Source organism: Takifugu rubripes, chromosome 3 (assembly GCF_901000725.2).
Source record: "Takifugu rubripes chromosome 3, fTakRub1.2, whole genome shotgun sequence".
Lineage (NCBI taxonomy): Eukaryota > Metazoa > Chordata > Actinopteri > Tetraodontiformes > Tetraodontidae > Takifugu > Takifugu rubripes.
The window spans coordinates 7,108,894-7,126,346 of record NC_042287.1 but is presented as its reverse complement, the minus strand read 5'-3'; the positions used below and the strand labels follow the sequence as shown (position 1 = coordinate 7,126,346).

Here is a 17,453-nt window from a genome sequence, read left to right as displayed (position 1 = left end):
TCGACCAGTTCAGATAGGAACGGAGGAGGTGGAGGGCGTGACAAAAGCGGACCTCTCCAGGCTGGAGAAGCTGATCAGGCGGGCCAGCTCGGTGGTGGGGATGAAACTGAAACCTCTGGTGACAGTGGCAGAGAGAACTACTGACAAGCTGCGGAGCATCATGGACAATGTCCGCCACCCTCTGCACACTGTCATCCACAGCCAGAGAAGCCTGATCAGCCAGAGGCTGCGCCTCCCCAAGTACAGGACAAACAGACTGGGGAACTCATTCATCCCCCGAGCCATCAGGCTGTTCAACTCCTCACTGGGGGGGGGGCAACAGAAGGACTGGAACAACACTGGAATAACATAATACTGGGACATCCATTAATTCTATTTTAATTTATTCTATTTTATTTCCTATTTTATTCTATTTTTATTATCTTTAATAGGTTTTATGGTGTGTAATGGTGGTGGGAAATTTTGTACAGTGCTGTACGTTTTTTTGGAGATGCTAATTTCCCTGATGGACACCCCCTAAAGGGATCAATAAAGTACTCAATCAATCAATCAATCAACACTGAAAGACTTACAGGAAGCATTTTCTTATTTTGGATTCATGCAAACAGAATCAAATAAACAAATATTGCTTACAAGCACCAAACCTAACCACACGAAAGGTTAAAATGTTATAGGTTGCTGTTTATTTGGCTAATCTTTAGCATTACTGATGCTCTTTGTCATATAATTACGGTAATTGGTTAAAAGTGACAAATAATAAAAAAAAGAATGAGATCACAAAGTGTGTAAAAAAACTAGAACGGTGAACAAGTGCAAAGACGTGGACCAGCACAAAAATGACTGTAAATGACTGTTTCTGTACGTTTTATTTACTCAAATTAAACAATTCACAACTGTCAGACTGAAAAGGTGGTTTGTTAAAATAATAACAAAAACATGGAAAATCAGACTACAAATATTTGCAAATGATGTACTAACGCACCACAATAAAAAAAAGTTAGATTGAAAAGTGACACCACGGGGAAATGAAACAAAGGCCTTCAGAAAAGACTTTTTTATGTAAAGTAATGCGGTTTTTTAACATTGACACCATATTCTGAGAGAGCAGGTGCGAGGTCCTCCATTGTCAGCGTGTATTTCTTATCCTAAACAGAGAGGGACAGATAAGTCAAAAGGTTATTAGCTGGTCGCAGTCATACACAGCAACATGTGATGCATTTAAAGCAGAACTCATCAAGCTAACTGTTTATTCTCTGATTTCTGAGCACATTTACTGTAATCATCAAGTCATTAAGTTTTTGAGAAGTCTTTATCAAATGGATCATACTCAAAATAATTCCTCGTATTATTTACAGAAGCTGCAAATATCAATGCAGAGTTCTGTTTTCTATCTAAAAGATTGTTGGCAATTGCAGATTCCGCTCTTTATTGTCCTGAGAAAACCTATTCAATAACATAACCAGCTACCAAAACACCGACCTTTGTCTTACTCCTGGAGCTGCCAGAAGCTGTGCCCTTCATTTTACAGTACTGCAGCGCGTCATTGGCAATGTCGGAGATAAATTTCTGAGAGGCGAGGGAGATCAGGCGGATTCTGAGGAGAAAAACAAACCATTCAGATGAAATCACAATCACATCTTTTGCTTTCCCAAATGTTCCAACATATCCAAAGATATTGCTGAAAGAAGATCTTTTCATAACCACGACAGATCTCTTCAAACCAAATGCAATAAAATGCTCAATGCCCGGTAGATTTAGTATGTGGTTTGTTTACAACAAAGATAAGTTCAGTTATCAGTTCCTGGTGCAAACACCTGTAGTGGAGAAACAGTAAAAACCATAATAATGCAGTCATTGTCTTACATTCTGGGATCAGAGGCCTCAAAGCCAGCCCGGTTGAGGTAGTAGCCTGTCACTGCGTCAGGAATCTGAAAGGTCAACATGGCCATGAACAGATTCAAACACAAGAACACCACTGAAGCAAGTTTAGAGGTGAACAACCTTTACGTGACAAGAAAAATCAATAAAAGCTGTTGTGTTTCTGACATGACAGTGTTTTGTAAAGACAGAGACCCACTGTAGGAGTGTACTCTTCCAACTGCATGAGGAAATCCGCCAGAGGTGTGGTTGAGACGGCGGACTTGACATCTCCGTTGGCGATTCCTCCAGGAACATAGACCCCGTTGGAGACTGTTGTGTCGGCTGACGGTGTCACCATGGACGCTGAAACACAACGCACAAAGTCAACAACCTGTTGTCGCCTACGTGTTGCACTAAATAACCAGCAGCAGGCACATCTGCACCGACTTGTGTAACGTTATGCAACGCGACAATCCAAGAAATCGCCTCTGCAGACTAACGCTTGTGTTTTGAACAATGTAACGCAACCACCGACTTTAAGACCAGCCTGGCACAATCTTACCATTACTAGTGGCAGGAGGGTTGCTGCCGGCGTTTTCTGTTGCATTTTCATTAGCGATGCAATTGCTTGAAGTTGAAGATGTCGTCGATGAGACTCCGGTGGTGACAGCGTTATCCATATTCATGGTGAAATTGTTAGCTAACGCGCTAATCTTTGCTAGCTACCACAAAGAAACGCCCGACTTTGGTCTAAAACACGATCCGGTGCTCTATGACGCCCACCAATAAGCGACTATAAAATGTTGTACAGGGAATTAACGTTAGTTTTGTTATCAAATTGGGATTCAAACGATAAACTGCAGGCACTATTTATCGTTAGAAAGCTAAGCTACCACACAGCATAGCTGGACTGCAAAGCTGGTAGCGACACGTGACCCAGCTTGTTTCGGAACCTGACGGAAACAACCGAAGATTTCCGAAGGTTTTAGGTGACCAACGGACTCGATCTAAATTTACGTACTTTATTTTCAGGGCAAGAGGTGTCCGTACAATTGTTTCTATCTATATAAAAGTTAACGTTAACTTGGACTGGCATGTGTCATGCACGGCATTTTGTCTGTGCTCTCTGGATGTCTGCAGAATGTGACCTGTAGGGGGCGACACTTCCCTGGCTGCTAAACCTTAAGGAAGTGTCCGGTGTGCTGAGCTCACATTATGATTTGTTCTATGTCCCGTGAGCAAGGCGGGAAAGGTTGCTGTCAGGGTTTCATAGCAGTTCGGGACAGAACCGGTTGTTACGGTCCAGAATTGCTTTCTGCTTGGTGTCGGCTTCCAGAATGACGTCACCTGTCCGTGTGATCGTGGTGGGAGCCGGTAACCGAGGAGAAAACTACTCTAATTTTGCGTCCGTCCACCCTGAGCGCATGAAGGTAGGTGTGAGAGACCTGGCACCTGAAGCTGTCCTCACTAACTGTGCAGGAGCTGATGCCTCTGCATTTTCAGGTTGTTGCGGTGGCTGATCCAAGGAAATTCGCCCGCACAAAACTTGGAAAACAACACAACATTGGTGGCGAAAATCTATTTGAAGGTCTGCATAAAATAAGGCATATTATAATATGAGTACTAATGAATAGTCTATTATAATAACAGCCACTGCTTTCATTTGTTTTTGGTGAATTAGACTGGAAGTTTGTGGTCGAAAGAGAGAAGTTTGCAGACGCGGTCATCATTTGTACCCCTGACCGCTTACATAAGGTAAGTATGCAAGAGTTGAGTATTGCTTTCTTCCAGGTGAAAATCTCATTATTATTTGAAAGTATTCCTGATTTTGATGTCTTCCAGGAGCCTGCAGTGGCTTTTGCTAAAAAAGGATACCACATTCTGCTGGAGAAGCCCATGGCAGTGAGTCTCTGTTCTGATCACCCTTTGATTACTATGGCTAGTTTAGGTGCGTTTATGCTGGGAAAAAATACACAAAGTTGTCCTCAATCAATAAAATATATGAATAAAAATGAGAATTAAATGGAAAAACAGTTTTTTTTGTGTGTTTCTCTGGTGTCAGACAACTGTGGAAGATTGCAAACTGATCGTGCAGACTTGCATTCAGAGCGGAGTCATGCTGTCAGTGGGCCACGTTCTCCGCTACGATCCAACCATCCACAAGATAAAGGTTAATATTTCTCTGCTTTATGCTTGGTTGTTGTTTACAAGGCTTTGAGTCGGATTTTAATATCACGTTTTTATTCTGGCCTAACAAATTGCATTCATTGGTCAATCTTATAGGAGCTGATTGATGCTGGAGCTATAGGCGATGTCATTCACATTCAGCACCTCGAGCCGGTAGGGAAGCACCGTATATGAATAAAAGAATTATATATGCATGTGTCAGGGCTCTTCCCTGTAGCCATGATAGTAATTACATGTTTATTTCATTTGAGACTGCTGAAAGACGTTTGTCCCGTCGTAGGTGGGCTTTTACCACTTTGCTCATTCGTTTGTTCGTGGAAACTGGAGGAATGAAGCCGAGAGCTCGTTCTCTCTGTTGGCCAAGTCGTGCCACGACATTGACCTGATCCATCACTGGGCTGGAGCACGCAGGTAATCTGCAAGGAATAATAAAACACAAGCTGAGCAGATGCCATAAAGTAACACATGCTGCACTGGACCACACACTGAGGGGGCTGCTTTTAACTTGCAGGTGTCTGAAGGTGTCATCGTTCGGATCCCTCAGCCTCTTCACGACAGAAAACAAGGTGGGTTGTGGCATCTGAATATCTGAGCAAGTATTTGATGACCTGTTGACACAATTGAGGGGGAAAGGGGCAAAACTGGGTGTGTTTTTAAGCCGGCAGGTGCTGCAGATCGCTGCCTGGACTGTCCCGTAGAGAAGGACTGTCCGTATTCTGCATGCAAAATATACCTGGACAGCATCAAACAGGTACAGTTTCCACAGTTTAAAGCACAGACGCAACGCCCTGAGAGGAAATCCTCGTTTTATGTGTGTTCTCTTTGTGTTTGTGCGCTAGGGTCACACTGGCTGGCCCGTGTCAGTCATATGTGCAAACTCCCACCCAAACCTGGAGTCGGTGACTGAGGCTTTGCGGACTGGACCTTATGGTCGCTGCGTCTACGCGTGTGACAATGACGTCTGCAGTAATCAGGTTGGAGAGGACTGGGTATTATTAGTAACCTAAACACGTGTTGGTTCCTGTTAACGGGGTCTCAGGGATACTTCACATGCATTTGGGGGTTAGGAAAATTTGGCAAATCTGAATTGGTCTCAGGAGCAAATGGGTGTTTATTTCTAGATATTATTATTGTATACTATAATGAGCCAAGTGGGTCCCGCCCCTCAGTTAGAGATATCCTGGTGGAAGATGGATGAATGATAAAGTTAAATCCTTGTTATTTCGTGTAATGAGATGTAATGTTTACGTCATGTCTTCTTTTCTCACCAGATTGTGAACCTGGAGTTTGAGGGGGGGGTGACGGCGGCGTTTACCATGGTGGCGTTCACCGAAGAAATATGCCAAAGAAAAACAACAATTTACGGCAGCAAGGTAGCAAGAAAACACAGTGAGGCACATACTATTAAAAAGCAGTGCATTTTGTTAAATGCTGCGTTCAGTGAGCTGAGACACACTTGTGCACTCGGATGGACAGAAACAGTCCATCCCAGGCCAAAACCTTGCTTTTGAAAAGCGAATCGGTTGATATTTACCTGTCCTGATGAAACCCTGTCAGGGAGAGCTGTCCTACGACGGCCACCAGGTCCGCGTGTTTGACTTTCTGACTGAGATGTCAACAAGGCACGTCGGACAAGATGATATCCCCAAGAAGTTCGGCATGAGCGGCCATGCGGCAGGAGACTATAACCTCATCAGGGCCTTTATTTCTGCTGTGGCGGTGAGTGATCTTTGATGCTGGCCTGGTTTCCTACAGAGTCTTTTTCCAGGTCCCCATTTGCCCGTTAATATTACTGGCACATCTGATTGTTTAACCATGCGTGTTTTCGTGAATGCAGAACGGTGATCCATCCCACATCCGCAGCGGTCCGGAGGAGACGCTGATGAGCCATTTACTGGTGTTTGAGGCCGAGCGTTCACGTCTGCAGAGCCGAGTGGTGTACTGTGGTGAAACGAACCAAAAATGACAATAACTGGTGAATAAGAGCTGTTGAGGGGACCTGTAGAAGGTTGGAGAAACAGTGACTTGTCCATTTTAATGGGTCTGAAACACTGTAGTTTTGTTAACTTTGTCAAGCAGATTGCAATAAACAATGAATCTTCCATCTGAAGACCCTGATGCTGACTTTCCACACCCACAAACAACTCTTTTCCATGCAACACAACACAACACCACAATAACCTTTTATTCCTTGTGAATGTGAATCTCTTCTATGTGCACATAAATTAAACATGAGGCGTCAGAGGTCTAGAAGCCTTGGCTTCACTGACAGTTGACAGATTTCAGTTTAATCCTCATTTTGATAAAAAAAAATATATAGTTCACTCCCACCGATTAGTCCTGACTCCTAATTTACATCTGTGAAACAATATTTAATAGGAACCAGTCTAAATTCCCTTAGTAATTTGTTAAAACCCCTTTAGTGTTTGTCATTTCTGATTTCTTTCCATTTTTTTTGCACTGTGTTGCGCTTCCATTTCTGAACACAAGGCGTCGCTGGTTGACTACAACTTCGTATTCGCCTGGGTCACCTGTTAGAAACGAGTCAGAAAATATCCAAATGAGGTGGAATAACGTGAATAATTTAATGTATGTTTGAAAATAAATGAGTGAATGTTGTGGAAACCGTTTTTGAGAAAAGCTTTTACCATTAAATCTTAAAATTTAGTTAAAGCTAAAGTAAAAATCAGCTCAATGACTGCAGCATGCATCTTCAGCCAATTCTCCATATACACTTATATTACCATATACACTTTTTTAAGCCTAATAAAAACATATGGCTTTGTTTTTATTTATCAATGTTATATATATGTATATATATAGAGAGAGAGAGCACTTCTTTGGTGTATATAAAACCTAAAGGTAGCACAGCCCTTGCAGTAAGTCACACTCCGTCATGAAGGGTGGGGTCTTTCTTAACCGCACTGCGTACAAGATAGTGACAACTCCACGCCATGTTGGGACCTTGCGACACATGCTGGGATGACTAATTCTGCTGTATTCCAGAGACTCCTACTCCCCGAAGTGTTTCTCGTTGTCACAAGTATAAAATTGCTGTGGCAACAGAGATGTGTCGATAAAACTAAAGAAATGAGGGAAAGCTTTGACTCATTGCCAGGATAAGACTGCGTGAGCGTGGGCACACCTTCGGGCAAAGATTCTATTTTCCACATGATGTCACCTGCCTGATAATTCTTGTAATCAGGGCTTGTGCTTAGTCTCCCTTTTGAGGGTGTCCTAAAATATAGGTCATGACCTTTTTTGTCTTTTGCTCCCACTGTAATTAAATCGTGATCGCGAAGCACTACGCCGACTCATACGAGTACAAGGAGCATAAGTCACACGGGCCGAGCCAGATAAACTGGCGCCGTACTCCTAGAGAGCTTTCAAACTGAGTCAGCAGCTGTATTCTTGAGTGACTCAAGCGATCTTCCGGAGGGCCCTGCCCTCGGCGCTGCCTCACGCGGAGACGAGCTCTGTGCTGTGAGCGCACGTCCTTACCTCACAGCAGCATCACGTCCACCCAATTCATTAGAAACATACCAAAGCAACAGTGAGGAATAGTTTCCACTGACTGGCGCTGCGGCTTTAGAGGGATTAACTAACGTACGTATTCTTTCAATCCCACTGTGATTTACAGTAGACAGAGAGCTGAGATCTCCCTCCTCACGCCTGGCAGCAGCAACATCACGTTTAAAACGGAGGGAATCTCACAGTTCCCTCACCCCCAACCCCCACCCCAGAGAGCAGAAATCTGCCATCCTGGAAGAACAAGAGGAGGAGGAATAGAGGAACGGAACCAATAAAGTGTTATACACGCTGTAGTTTGGCTCATTTGGTGACTCACCAGGAAACGATGGGGCGGGAGTGAATGTAAAGTGAGCGAAGGGAAGAAGGTGGGAGTGCGGGGAGGGATGGAATGAGAAAAAGAGGAATATTGGCATCGTCGCTCGACAGGATTCTAAGATATGTTGTGGCAGAAGACGAGGAGGTTCAGCCACGGTTTTCCAGAAATCTGTTGCGATGAGATCTCAGATGGCTTTGATTACCACAAACACACACACACACGGAAAACACAAAAAGGGAGGTTAAGTGGTGATTCAAAAAGACTTTGACCTCACTGCCAAGCCGAGCAAATATAGACTTTACTCAATAAGGAAAACACTCATCTCGTCCATGTCCTATTGAGCAATCGGATGGTGCTGTTTATGGTTTTGAAGCAATGATCTTGTCATTTCAAACAAGTCTAAATACACCCTCTTTTTATAGTTCTAACGCTATTGCAGACTTGAGGCCGTCTTTGCCCGCCCCTGTCAGAGACGCGTCCACGGGCAAAGAATGGCTCTTTTCATGCCCTGGGCCCTGCTGCTCGTTTGAAGCTGTCACCGTGAAATCAGATGTGACGCAGCTTGAATCACTCCGGTACCGGCCACTTCCTCTGCAGCTTCACCCCCAGACTGCATTGTGGTTCGCTTTGGGACAAAAACAAAGTGTGTTGTTGCCTGTGTTGGGGGAAGTGTTGTGTGGAGTCTTAAATCATCATTAACGCGGCGTTCCGACCCAGATCCAGATGAATGGTCTCGTTTGAGCGGTTTCTCAGCTACTGCATCAGCTGTCATCCATCTGCAGTCTGTCCTCGTCCTCCCTGTGGCCTTCGGCGTTTGATAAGTGAGCCGTGTCCCTACAGGATGGGGAGGGTAAAGGTCACGGTGGGACACCCACTCACACGCCGAAGGAGGCCGATTCCTCCCCGATAACCCCGGGTCCTTGTCAGACCAGTAAATCTATTAAATTAGGATGATCACGTCTGCGTTGGTTCACCTGAAGGAGTGTGTTTCTGTAAGCTCCTCCCCTCAGAAGTTTGAGTCATTTATCAGGGTTTGGCAGCAGAAACGTGACTGTTTTGGGTCAGACTGAAGGAAGTGGTGGGTGGTGGCAATGAGCTGTGGTCAGGTAGGCTGGAAACAGGGATATTTCATGAAGTCTTTTTTTTTTTTTTAATACATGTTACAGCTCCCAGTGTTGACACGCGTGGGATACGAGGCCCAAACATGCCACGCATGTTTAGGGAAAACAGCAGCGGGCTCGTCTGTCTGCACGTCTGCAGCAGCAGCGCCGTAATTACTATTACATGTTTGTACACAGCTGGTTCCTCTATAAGAGAATCCCTTATGTCAGCACATCAACCTACACAAATGTATTTACCATGCAACATGTACTGTATGTTGACACCTACTTATTGTAATTGTCTTTCCAGGGAGGCAGACATTTCTGCTGTCCAATTCAATGTACAATAACTTCAGTACACGTTTGAGTTGGCCTGCTGCGCATTTGTACTGCTGCATGAGAAGAATTCATTGGAAACCCTTTAAAAACTGCCCCTTTCTTTCTTTCTTTAACCAGAATTCTGAATTTAAAGGTAATAAAATCTGAACTAAAGGTCGGAAATTTGAGCTCTGGTAGGTTTTCCCCCCACATGTCGCCCTTACTGTCTTCTGAAATCATTGTGGTTGTTCTGAAAACATGATGTTTTGAGATTTATTTCCAGCACTGCTGCCGGATGTTTCAGAACTTGAACCGTTAGTGCCTCTCGGTGCTTCCAGGCTTTGATCGAGGGTCCTTGGAGTCCACGTTTGATGGTCCGTCTTTAATCTGACATGAGGGAGTTCCTTCAGAGCGATCCATCACATTTCTGAAAAACAAGCGCACACGTGGGGGGGCTGTGCGCATGTGGGAGGTGGGCTTCTGACTGCGCCGACAGCTGTGAGGGACGAAGGTCTGTCGGAGCAGGAAATGACTTGACCTTCCCGTTGGGAGACAACAACCCCCGCTGCCTCCAACATCCTGGGTCACTACACGCGCCCACGAAGGGCAAAGCAGCAGATTATTGCTAATCCAGGCAGCGAATGTGGCTGGATCAATACTGAATGAGAAACCAGCGCTGCACATGGCTGGATTAGACGTGGACTCACTGGGTTGATAAATCAGAGCCTGCTGATGAACCACGCTGAACGCCCCCCAGGAGAGGGTGGGGTCGCCACTACTGCCTTTCTCTTTATTTGACTTCTCGTATGGATTACTGGGGAAATAAAAACTGCCCTGGATGGTGGCGCACACTTGACTGGCAAGATAAAGAATGGTTGGCACTCACTTCCCGGTATTTTTCGCTAAACCAGCCTCTTTGTCCTTGTGCTCCTCTCACCGTGGGTGAAGACAAACAGACAGTGCAGTCAAATGTGACACGCTGCCCTCAAAACAAGTCCCATCCACCGTGACTAGACTGGCAGTCTCCCTCTCGTTGCCCTCTATCAGTTCTTTATTGTGCTTCGGCCAAATGCCACCCACACACACGCAGACTCCCACACAGGTCAACTGAGAACCTTTATGACGTCACGAAGGCCCAGCCTCTCATCACACCACCGGGGCCGAAGCGCAAAAGCTCCTATCTGCAAAAGGATCCAGGAAAAAGAGGGGAAATTCTCCCCAACGGCCCTTACAGTCGTTCAAAAACAGTGTTTTATGTATTGGGTGTCCTTGTCAAACAGACGTCTACAAGAAAACACCTGTATGGGTTCTTTCTCCCCAAAAGAGTGAATTTCTCAGATAGGAACATGAATGGAGAAGCTGGGAAGACTCCGTAACGTTTGGGTTGTTCAGGCGAAGCTCTGAACTGATGAATAAGAACAGCATGTCCTCCCAACGCCAATCAATCAAGCTTAAATAACCAAATAAAGATATGAGGTGACTGACTTGTTTGTTTTTTTTCAAACATCCTTCTATTTATTTGCCCTCGGAATCTTTTAGGTCACGTTGCCTCAGAAGTCCGATTAGTTTTGCAACAACTGGCTTCACGTGAACAGAAAGTTCAGTTTCTATCACTTCATAATTTGTCGTTTTCTCAGCTGTCAAATCCTACCAAATGGCCCAGTTCCACAGTCACATGCGTGCTTGTCACGTCTGATGGATGTGTTTTAGAGCTCAGGCTGCTCCTTTGCTTCTCTTATTTCATTCGGACGCTTTTAATTAAAATGTTCATAAAAATCTGACTCCAAAAGTGGGCAGAATGTTTCCCCCTTAAACACCATCTCAATTCTAGAGACTGTTTAACTGTTTAAATCGACGTCATTATTATTATTACAACTACTACTTTTAGTGGAAATGCTGCTGGTTTGTGCGCGCTGCGCGCGTTCGTGCTGCAGTCTTTTACTCCTTTAAGGCCGAGCTGGGTGGAGTTACAGTAACGCGTCTGGGGCTCTGGGCGCATTTATGAGGCGACGTGGAAAATCGCGTCACCCTGACAAATGACTCGAAGCTTCAGTGTTGTTGTTAGAGGAGGATGTGCACATGGTTCTGGTTTCTCCGGGAGAGCGCACATATTAAGATAGTCAGAGAAAGATTGAATTTTGTCAGTTTGGACAGCTAATGTTCGATTCTCAGGCCGGATTCACGTGATGGACACTGCGGTTCCAGGGTAAGACTTGTTCTGTGTAACAGTGTCAGTACAGCAGTGATAGAGCCTGCCTTCTGTGTTCTCTAAGCCACTAAGGCTGTTGAAGCTTGTTTCAAAGCGACAGCGGAGTTTATTTCCTTTACGCACGCTGGAAATGAGCTCAACTTACATCTGGGTAACTTACATCTGGGGGGAAAATGACGCGACCCGCAGATTTTGTTCAGTTTGAACTTTGATTTATTATATGTTTATATTTTGGGGATGTTCGGTAGCTGTTTGTGCAGGGTCATTGTGTATGTTGTGGCGATAATAAGCAAAAATCAGCGGGACAGCCTCGCTGCCCTGATCCGCTGAATGAAGCCCTGTCGCGGCGGCAATAAGAAACTTTACCGACCGGCCGCTAGAGGGCGCTGATCTATCTATCTATCTATCTATCTATCTATCTATCTATCTATCTATCTATCTATCTATCTATCTATCATTTCAGATAGTTTTCCTCTCCAACTCCATTATAATATTTCCAAATGTATTTTTACATGATGTCATTTAAAGCACATCCTGAAACTCCCCAGCTGTCGCGGTTTGTTTTGCTCTGGTTTTCCAGGTAATTTCCAGACCTGTTGACTGTAAGCGAACCAGTAAACTCCCACCGATCACGGAAACGTCTCCAATAAAAAAAAATATGGAAATGATTCATATTCCTACAAACATCGTGCCCATTATTGAGTAAACTGTATTTTATGAATGAACAAGAGCCGTGGCCAGTGATTCACTATTACTCACCATTAGATCCACAGTTTTGGAGGGTTTTAAGTTACAAGTTATGTTTTGTAAATTACACAATACAAATGTGTACTAAATACTTGGATAAGTCTTAACAGGGTTAGTCTGTGAGAGAGACTAAGGAAGAGAATGTGGCAGTCCAATAGTTTGCTCAATCAATGAGCTCTTACACATTCAAACAAATTATGGGATGTACGCTGTGCTCTGCAGCCTACAGAGGGCCATTGCACATTTCAATCTTTTACCTGTTCACACAAGGAATAAGCAGTGGTCGCTAATCGTGCACAGCGCCGCTCTTTCCTTTAGGAGATGCATTTTAAGAATTGTGCACTTTAATATTGCAGGGGAAACGTTTTCATTGGCGTTACAACAGGCACAGTCTGCGAGCGTCTGTTTTCAATTTAAGATAGCAAGTGGAGGATGTAAAACACACTGTTTACAGCAGCTCTGTAATGGAGTCGTTTGTAAAGATCCGGCCAGTGAATGCCTGAATAGGGGAGGTGGGAACAGCCAAGGACAACAAACCCTTTTCTAGCCTCTGGCTTGTCCTTTCAACAGTGCCAGCACCCACGGCCCTCTCACGGATCTGTGGCTTGGACTCGTGCTTTAGCCGCGCGTCTGCGTCTCCATGGCGTGTCCACAGTCCGAACCTCATGGGAGAGTTTGCTCGTAGCTTCGGGCCCGCTTCGCTGCAGAACCAAGTGACACAAAGGCCCATTCAAGCCTGAGAGTGGCTTCATTCATGAATGATGAGTACTTGCGGGTAGAATTCCTGATTGTTCCGCGTCCTCCATCTCCGGGGCTCGCTGGCGGAAATGACGCCACGGTCAGTTGTTTTAAGGATGACATGAATATGCAAAGAGATGCCCGGCCGCCTGCGTTGTGCTGTTTTGTGGCACTTGTGTGTGCGTTTTTTGCCTCCTACACTGGAATATTAAGTCCTGGTTAGAGGACAGTCCCTATCTTAGCTTGTCAAGCACAAAAACCACAACTTATTTACTTCTTGACTGAATTAATGATTGTGATCAGATTGTGTTAGAGGGAATTTTTGAAGCCACTTATCTGGTTTTCTACCTAAGTTTGATTTCTTTGGCGGGCCGTATCAAAAGCGACGCACGTCTGTCAGGAATACTACACAATTATCCCCTGTTGCAAGGGTGCATACTGCTGGGTTTCATGGTCACGGAACAGGAGGAGGGTGAGGAGCGCTGCTGCCCTCCCACATTTGACCTAGGGGTTGCGCAATAGCCTCCGCATCTGACAAATGGCCCTGAGTTAGAACCACAAAGAAACACCGATGAAGCTGCCAAAGCAGACTACAGCGGCTCAGCCTGTTGCTTCTTTAGGGGCTCACCTGTACCAGTGTGGGACATTTAAGTATTTGAGGTCTTTCCATGATAACGGCCTAAACCAGACCTTTGTTAGTTATTCGAGACGTCCTCTTCTGGACGGCTTCTCTTGACCTGAATGCATGGAGCAGGGCGTCGCTCTCCAGATGTCTACTCCTTATATTGTGTTTAAAGGCATTTCACTCTGACGCAGGTGTGACCAGAACAAGGAAGAGGAGGTGATGTCATGCAAAAGCCGAATGTTTCTTCTCTCCGAAGCCTTGTGCACACCTGCTGTTACAAGCCGGGATGTTCGACTGTTACCCAGGACGCATATCAGAGTTCTTTTCTCTCTCTCTCCCCCCCCAACAGTGTGTCCAGCTGGCTACAGTAGAGCTGTGATGGCTTTGGTGGGGCTGACCTGCGTCGGAGTTCTGCACTGATACCGCAAAGACCTTCATGCTTTTTAAGAGAAGAGTTTCCGCCTCAACATGACCAACAATCTGAACAACTTCTGGGGGCAAGTTGACCTGAACAGGTACAAAAACCCTCGAGCTAAAAGCTCCTCATTAATATGGTCTTATTTTCCTTTTCAGTGCCTTAAATGTCTAAAAGCAAACCTATAAAAAATGGGTTAATGAGTTTCAGAGTGGAAACAGACCACATGACACCTTCCTCCACCCCAGATTAGTAAGTGGTTTTATTGTTGAGGCAACTGTCACAAGACAACCTGACAGCATAAAAGCATTAGCCTATTTATTTAGGGAAGCATTAAACCTGATAGAAATTTTGCCAAGATGCCAGTCTGACAAGCTCATCACCAGTCATCCCTGTTTCCCCTTTGTCTAAAGGGCATAGAGGCTACTTTAACTGAAGGGTAGCGTTCACAGACCTACGTGCTGAGGTTGATCCATCTCTGGCATTTCATAGGAATCAGATGCTAAAGAAACTGTGTTTAGAGTGGCAATGTGTACAAAAGAGGAGACAGGAAACTAAACACGAGGGGGAAATCAATGCGACAGTGATGAACATGCTGTGAATATTTATGAGAACTAAAGCGTTGGCGAACGTGCAAGGAGACGGCCGGGAGCAGAGGCGCACAAAGCTATTACGTAACCCAAAAGTACGGCGCGTGTCATGAGAGAGGCGAGAGGAGAGCATACGTGTTTTCCACGACATGTGTGTCGAGCTTGTTATTTCACACATAATGACTGACTCTGCCCAGGTTATGTGCAGGAATGATTTACACGCATACTCAGCTCTGTATGGATTTCTCAACCTGTTTTCCTCTGCAGAATGTGCTTCGACGTGGAACACAACCTGACAGAGCTGCAGCAACAGCAGGGTGCCCGGACATTTAACTGTGAGTGAAATAAGGCATTTTTCAGCTCTGTTATGAGTAAAGTCTGGTGGTTCTGTATTTCTCAGACTTCCTGTTGGTGAACTAACAATTACCAAATAACCAGTTCCTAAATCCTGCCAATTTCAATGGCGGCAGCGGCTTTATTTATTTTGGTTTTAATTCTGAAATTAAGCAACTTCTCAGTTGCGCCGGTCTAAATCTGTGCTGGGTGATGGTGGCCGAGCTGCGTAGGAGAGGACAACTGCGAAATGGAAAAGTCATCGCTTCCTGATCACCAGCTGCTCCCGCAGTCCTGGGCACAGCGGATGTTTCCACAGAGAAGGACACAGGAAGCTCTTATCCGCAGATAATGGCGATCCCTGTGCTGCCCAGGGTGTTGTGGCTGATGTTTGACAAAGACGGCGATAGGTTAAAGATGTTCTCAGCATGTTTTCGCTCCTGTTTTCTGCATGATGCTTTCAACGAAACCTTTTTTTTTTTTCAAAGAACAGTGAGCAGCCCACTCCCCTGGTATTTTCCCCCTCCTACACCATGACTACAGTTGTTTTCCCCCCACACTACAAGTTGTTTTCCATGTTTCTTCCTCTGAGAATTGTTCCCACTCTGAAGGAAACAACACTGATAGCAAAACCTTGTAGAAAAAGCAGCGATAGCGCGGTGCACAATAAAAGCCCTGATGTCCCTTTCTCTGCAGGTAACATCTCCCAGCCTCCTTTTCCCCCTGACATTTTTCGCCCAAGCCGACGGTCCGATGAGATACTGCGGCTCCACGAGGGAGACCAGGTTGTCCCGTCCTCCCAGAGATGGACAGTGTTTAGAGGCCAGCATCGGGAAGTCAAACCCCTCCCTCCACCGCCCGACCCTGAGGAGCTCATGTCTGATGAGGCAGCTGACAGTGAGGTCGAGTTTTTCACCAGTGACCAGAGGCGGCTCTTGCCCAGAAGTTGCCCCAAAGCCGTGTCCAGGGGCACGAACAGAGACTGCGGCCAAGTGAACCCTGCCTACCAGGAGGGCTCGCTGCAGCCCGCCGGGGCGGGGGTTGGCCTCATGCCTTTCTCTTGGCCAGGCAGAGAGGAGAGACCAAATAGAGCAAATATCTGGGGCTTTCAGAGAGAAGAGCATTTTGACACCTTGTGTGGCAAAGACCAGCACCAATCCTCCAGAAGCCGCTTGCTTTCTTCCGGACCAGGTGCTTACAGAAGCAGCGTGACATCCTGCCCAGCTGAGAAGCCCCAAATCCCCCCTCGTATCCCCATCCCACCCAAACCTGCTGCCCTGTCAAAGGCTGTGAACGCAAATGAGGAAGACAGGCCTCCCAAAATCCCTCCAAGGGTCCCGCTAGTCCCACCCTGCCCGCCTCGTACCCCGAGCCCCAGAACACTTCCGATCTATATCAACGGCGTGATGCCTGCCACGCAGAGTTTCGCTGCTAATCCCAATTATGTGAGTAAAGCGTTACAGAGGCAGCCCAGTGAAAGAGCGCCACCTGCAGCTCAGTGTCCTCCCTGTATCGTCCCCATTTTGAAGGACGGCAGACAGGCCAGCAACACGCATTACATCCTCCTGCCGCCGGGTCGCCCCGCGGGGTCAGACAGAAGAGAAAGGCCCCTGAGTGAACCCGCCAGGATATCAAACAGCCATTTGTGGCAGAACAGATAAAACCGCTCCTGGCTGAAACTTAACGGGAACAAAACTGTGAAGTGTGGTCCACTGTGTTTCAGAAAGGAGACATTTAGAAAAGACTATTTTCAACATCATGGAAAACACAAGGATTCTTACCTCTATGAACTTATTTCAGTCACGGGTCACTTAATGTCTTTTTACTCATCTGTTTAATTCATCACTATTGAGACTAAAGCATTCACTTGCTCGTATCAATACAAAGTGGACTAGCATTAAAAGATAATTACTGTATGTACAAGCGGGGCTTGTACCAACATTTCCACTCGTGCATCAGTTTGTATGACGTTGCTGCTTGAAATATTCATGTATTGATCGATTTATCGATGAAGGGGAATCGTTTTAAAGTTATAGCAGATTTTATCTATCCACTAAAACTTGCACCATTCTGTTTTTTTAGGCTTTGCATTATATGAAGTTTAATTTATTAAAAGTAAAAAATATGTCCCACGGGGTTTCCATTAAGTTACGCCATAGACTGTAATAGTCCATCAAGTTTTCTGATGCGTAACCAGCATATTTGATGTAATGTAGTTAGAAACACGCCTTAAATCAACGGACGTCAATTACACAATGACTAATTCAACTTCGTCTTGGACTTTCTTTTTGTTAGTCAGCGTGGAAAGCAAGTTACATTTACGCTGTTGAGGTGCAGACTCAGGTTCACTGCCTTTGTTACATCAACAGGTTGGAGGTTCTCATTAAGGTTCTGTGTTGACTCACAATGAGATCATTCTAAATCTGTGTTTTTAATCTATTTATGAAATAAAAATAACTTATTCTCTTTATGAGTCATGTGTGT

The 17,453-nt window shown here is 45.3% G+C and overlaps 3 protein-coding genes and 1 long non-coding RNA gene across 5 annotated transcripts; 2 read left to right on the top strand and 2 right to left on the bottom strand.

Annotated features, from left to right (window-relative positions):
* Positions 1-847: 847 nt before the first annotated feature.
* taf10 (TAF10 RNA polymerase II, TATA box binding protein (TBP)-associated factor) lies at positions 848-2,781 on the bottom strand. Its single transcript, XM_003963265.3, has 5 exons — positions 2,423-2,781; positions 2,078-2,223; positions 1,864-1,928; positions 1,480-1,594; positions 848-1,145 (listed from the first exon to the last, which is right to left on the bottom strand). Exons 1-5 carry the CDS (start codon positions 2,544-2,546, stop codon positions 1,056-1,058), a joined length of 540 nt encoding a protein of 179 aa, XP_003963314.1. The 5' UTR covers positions 2,547-2,781; the 3' UTR covers positions 848-1,055.
* Positions 2,782-3,057: 276 nt separating this feature from the next.
* LOC101066183 (putative oxidoreductase YteT) lies at positions 3,058-6,157 on the top strand. The gene is made up of 13 exons (XM_003963266.3): positions 3,058-3,290; positions 3,364-3,448; positions 3,542-3,615; positions 3,703-3,762; positions 3,923-4,030; positions 4,144-4,200; positions 4,328-4,458; positions 4,559-4,613; positions 4,706-4,798; positions 4,887-5,021; positions 5,319-5,420; positions 5,605-5,766; positions 5,885-6,157. The coding sequence occupies exons 1-13, from the start codon at positions 3,198-3,200 to the stop codon at positions 6,011-6,013; spliced, it is 1,284 nt and encodes a 427-aa protein (XP_003963315.2). The 5' UTR covers positions 3,058-3,197; the 3' UTR covers positions 6,014-6,157.
* LOC115249207 (uncharacterized) lies at positions 4,093-5,716 on the bottom strand. The gene is made up of 3 exons (XR_003887918.1): positions 5,582-5,716; positions 4,534-4,655; positions 4,093-4,463 (listed from the first exon to the last, which is right to left on the bottom strand). It is a non-coding gene; the product is annotated as an uncharacterized lncRNA (long non-coding RNA).
* Positions 6,158-11,321: 5,164 nt separating the features above from the next.
* errfi1b (ERBB receptor feedback inhibitor 1b) lies at positions 11,322-17,442 on the top strand. Of its 2 annotated transcripts, XM_011602401.2 has the most exons (4): positions 11,322-11,518; positions 13,981-14,146; positions 14,904-14,971; positions 15,666-17,442. In XM_011602401.2, exons 2-4 carry the CDS (start codon positions 14,100-14,102, stop codon positions 16,628-16,630), a joined length of 1,080 nt encoding a protein of 359 aa, XP_011600703.1. In that variant the 5' UTR covers positions 11,322-11,518; positions 13,981-14,099; the 3' UTR covers positions 16,631-17,442. The 2 variants fall into 2 exon arrangements, with proteins under 2 accessions (XP_011600703.1, XP_029689876.1); XM_029834016.1 differs by lacking the exons at positions 11,322-11,518; positions 13,981-14,146 and adding an exon at positions 14,168-14,298.
* The last annotated feature ends 11 nt before the right edge of the window (positions 17,443-17,453 follow it).

Excerpts from the sequence above, each read along its gene's own strand:
- taf10 (XM_003963265.3), bottom strand. The coding sequence starts at position 2,546 with ATGAATATGGATAACGCTGTCACCACCGGAGTCTCATCGACGACATCT. Across the intron at positions 1,595-1,863 it reads GAGGCCTCTGATCCCAGAAT|AATCCGCCTGATCTCCCTCG; the intron begins GTAAGACAATGA and ends TTTTCTCCTCAG. Across the intron at positions 1,146-1,479 it reads GCTCCAGGAGTAAGACAAAG|GATAAGAAATACACGCTGAC; the intron begins GTCGGTGTTTTG and ends CTCTCTGTTTAG.
- LOC101066183 (XM_003963266.3), top strand. The coding sequence starts at position 3,198 with ATGACGTCACCTGTCCGTGTGATCGTGGTGGGAGCCGGTAACCGAGGA. Across the intron at positions 3,291-3,363 it reads TCCACCCTGAGCGCATGAAG|GTTGTTGCGGTGGCTGATCC; the intron begins GTAGGTGTGAGA and ends CTGCATTTTCAG. Across the intron at positions 4,614-4,705 it reads TCTTCACGACAGAAAACAAG|CCGGCAGGTGCTGCAGATCG; the intron begins GTGGGTTGTGGC and ends TGTGTTTTTAAG.
- errfi1b (XM_011602401.2), top strand. The coding sequence starts at position 14,100 with ATGACCAACAATCTGAACAACTTCTGGGGGCAAGTTGACCTGAACAG. Across the intron at positions 14,147-14,903 it reads GGGCAAGTTGACCTGAACAG|AATGTGCTTCGACGTGGAAC; the intron begins GTACAAAAACCC and ends TTTCCTCTGCAG. Across the intron at positions 14,972-15,665 it reads GGGTGCCCGGACATTTAACT|GTAACATCTCCCAGCCTCCT; the intron begins GTGAGTGAAATA and ends CTTTCTCTGCAG.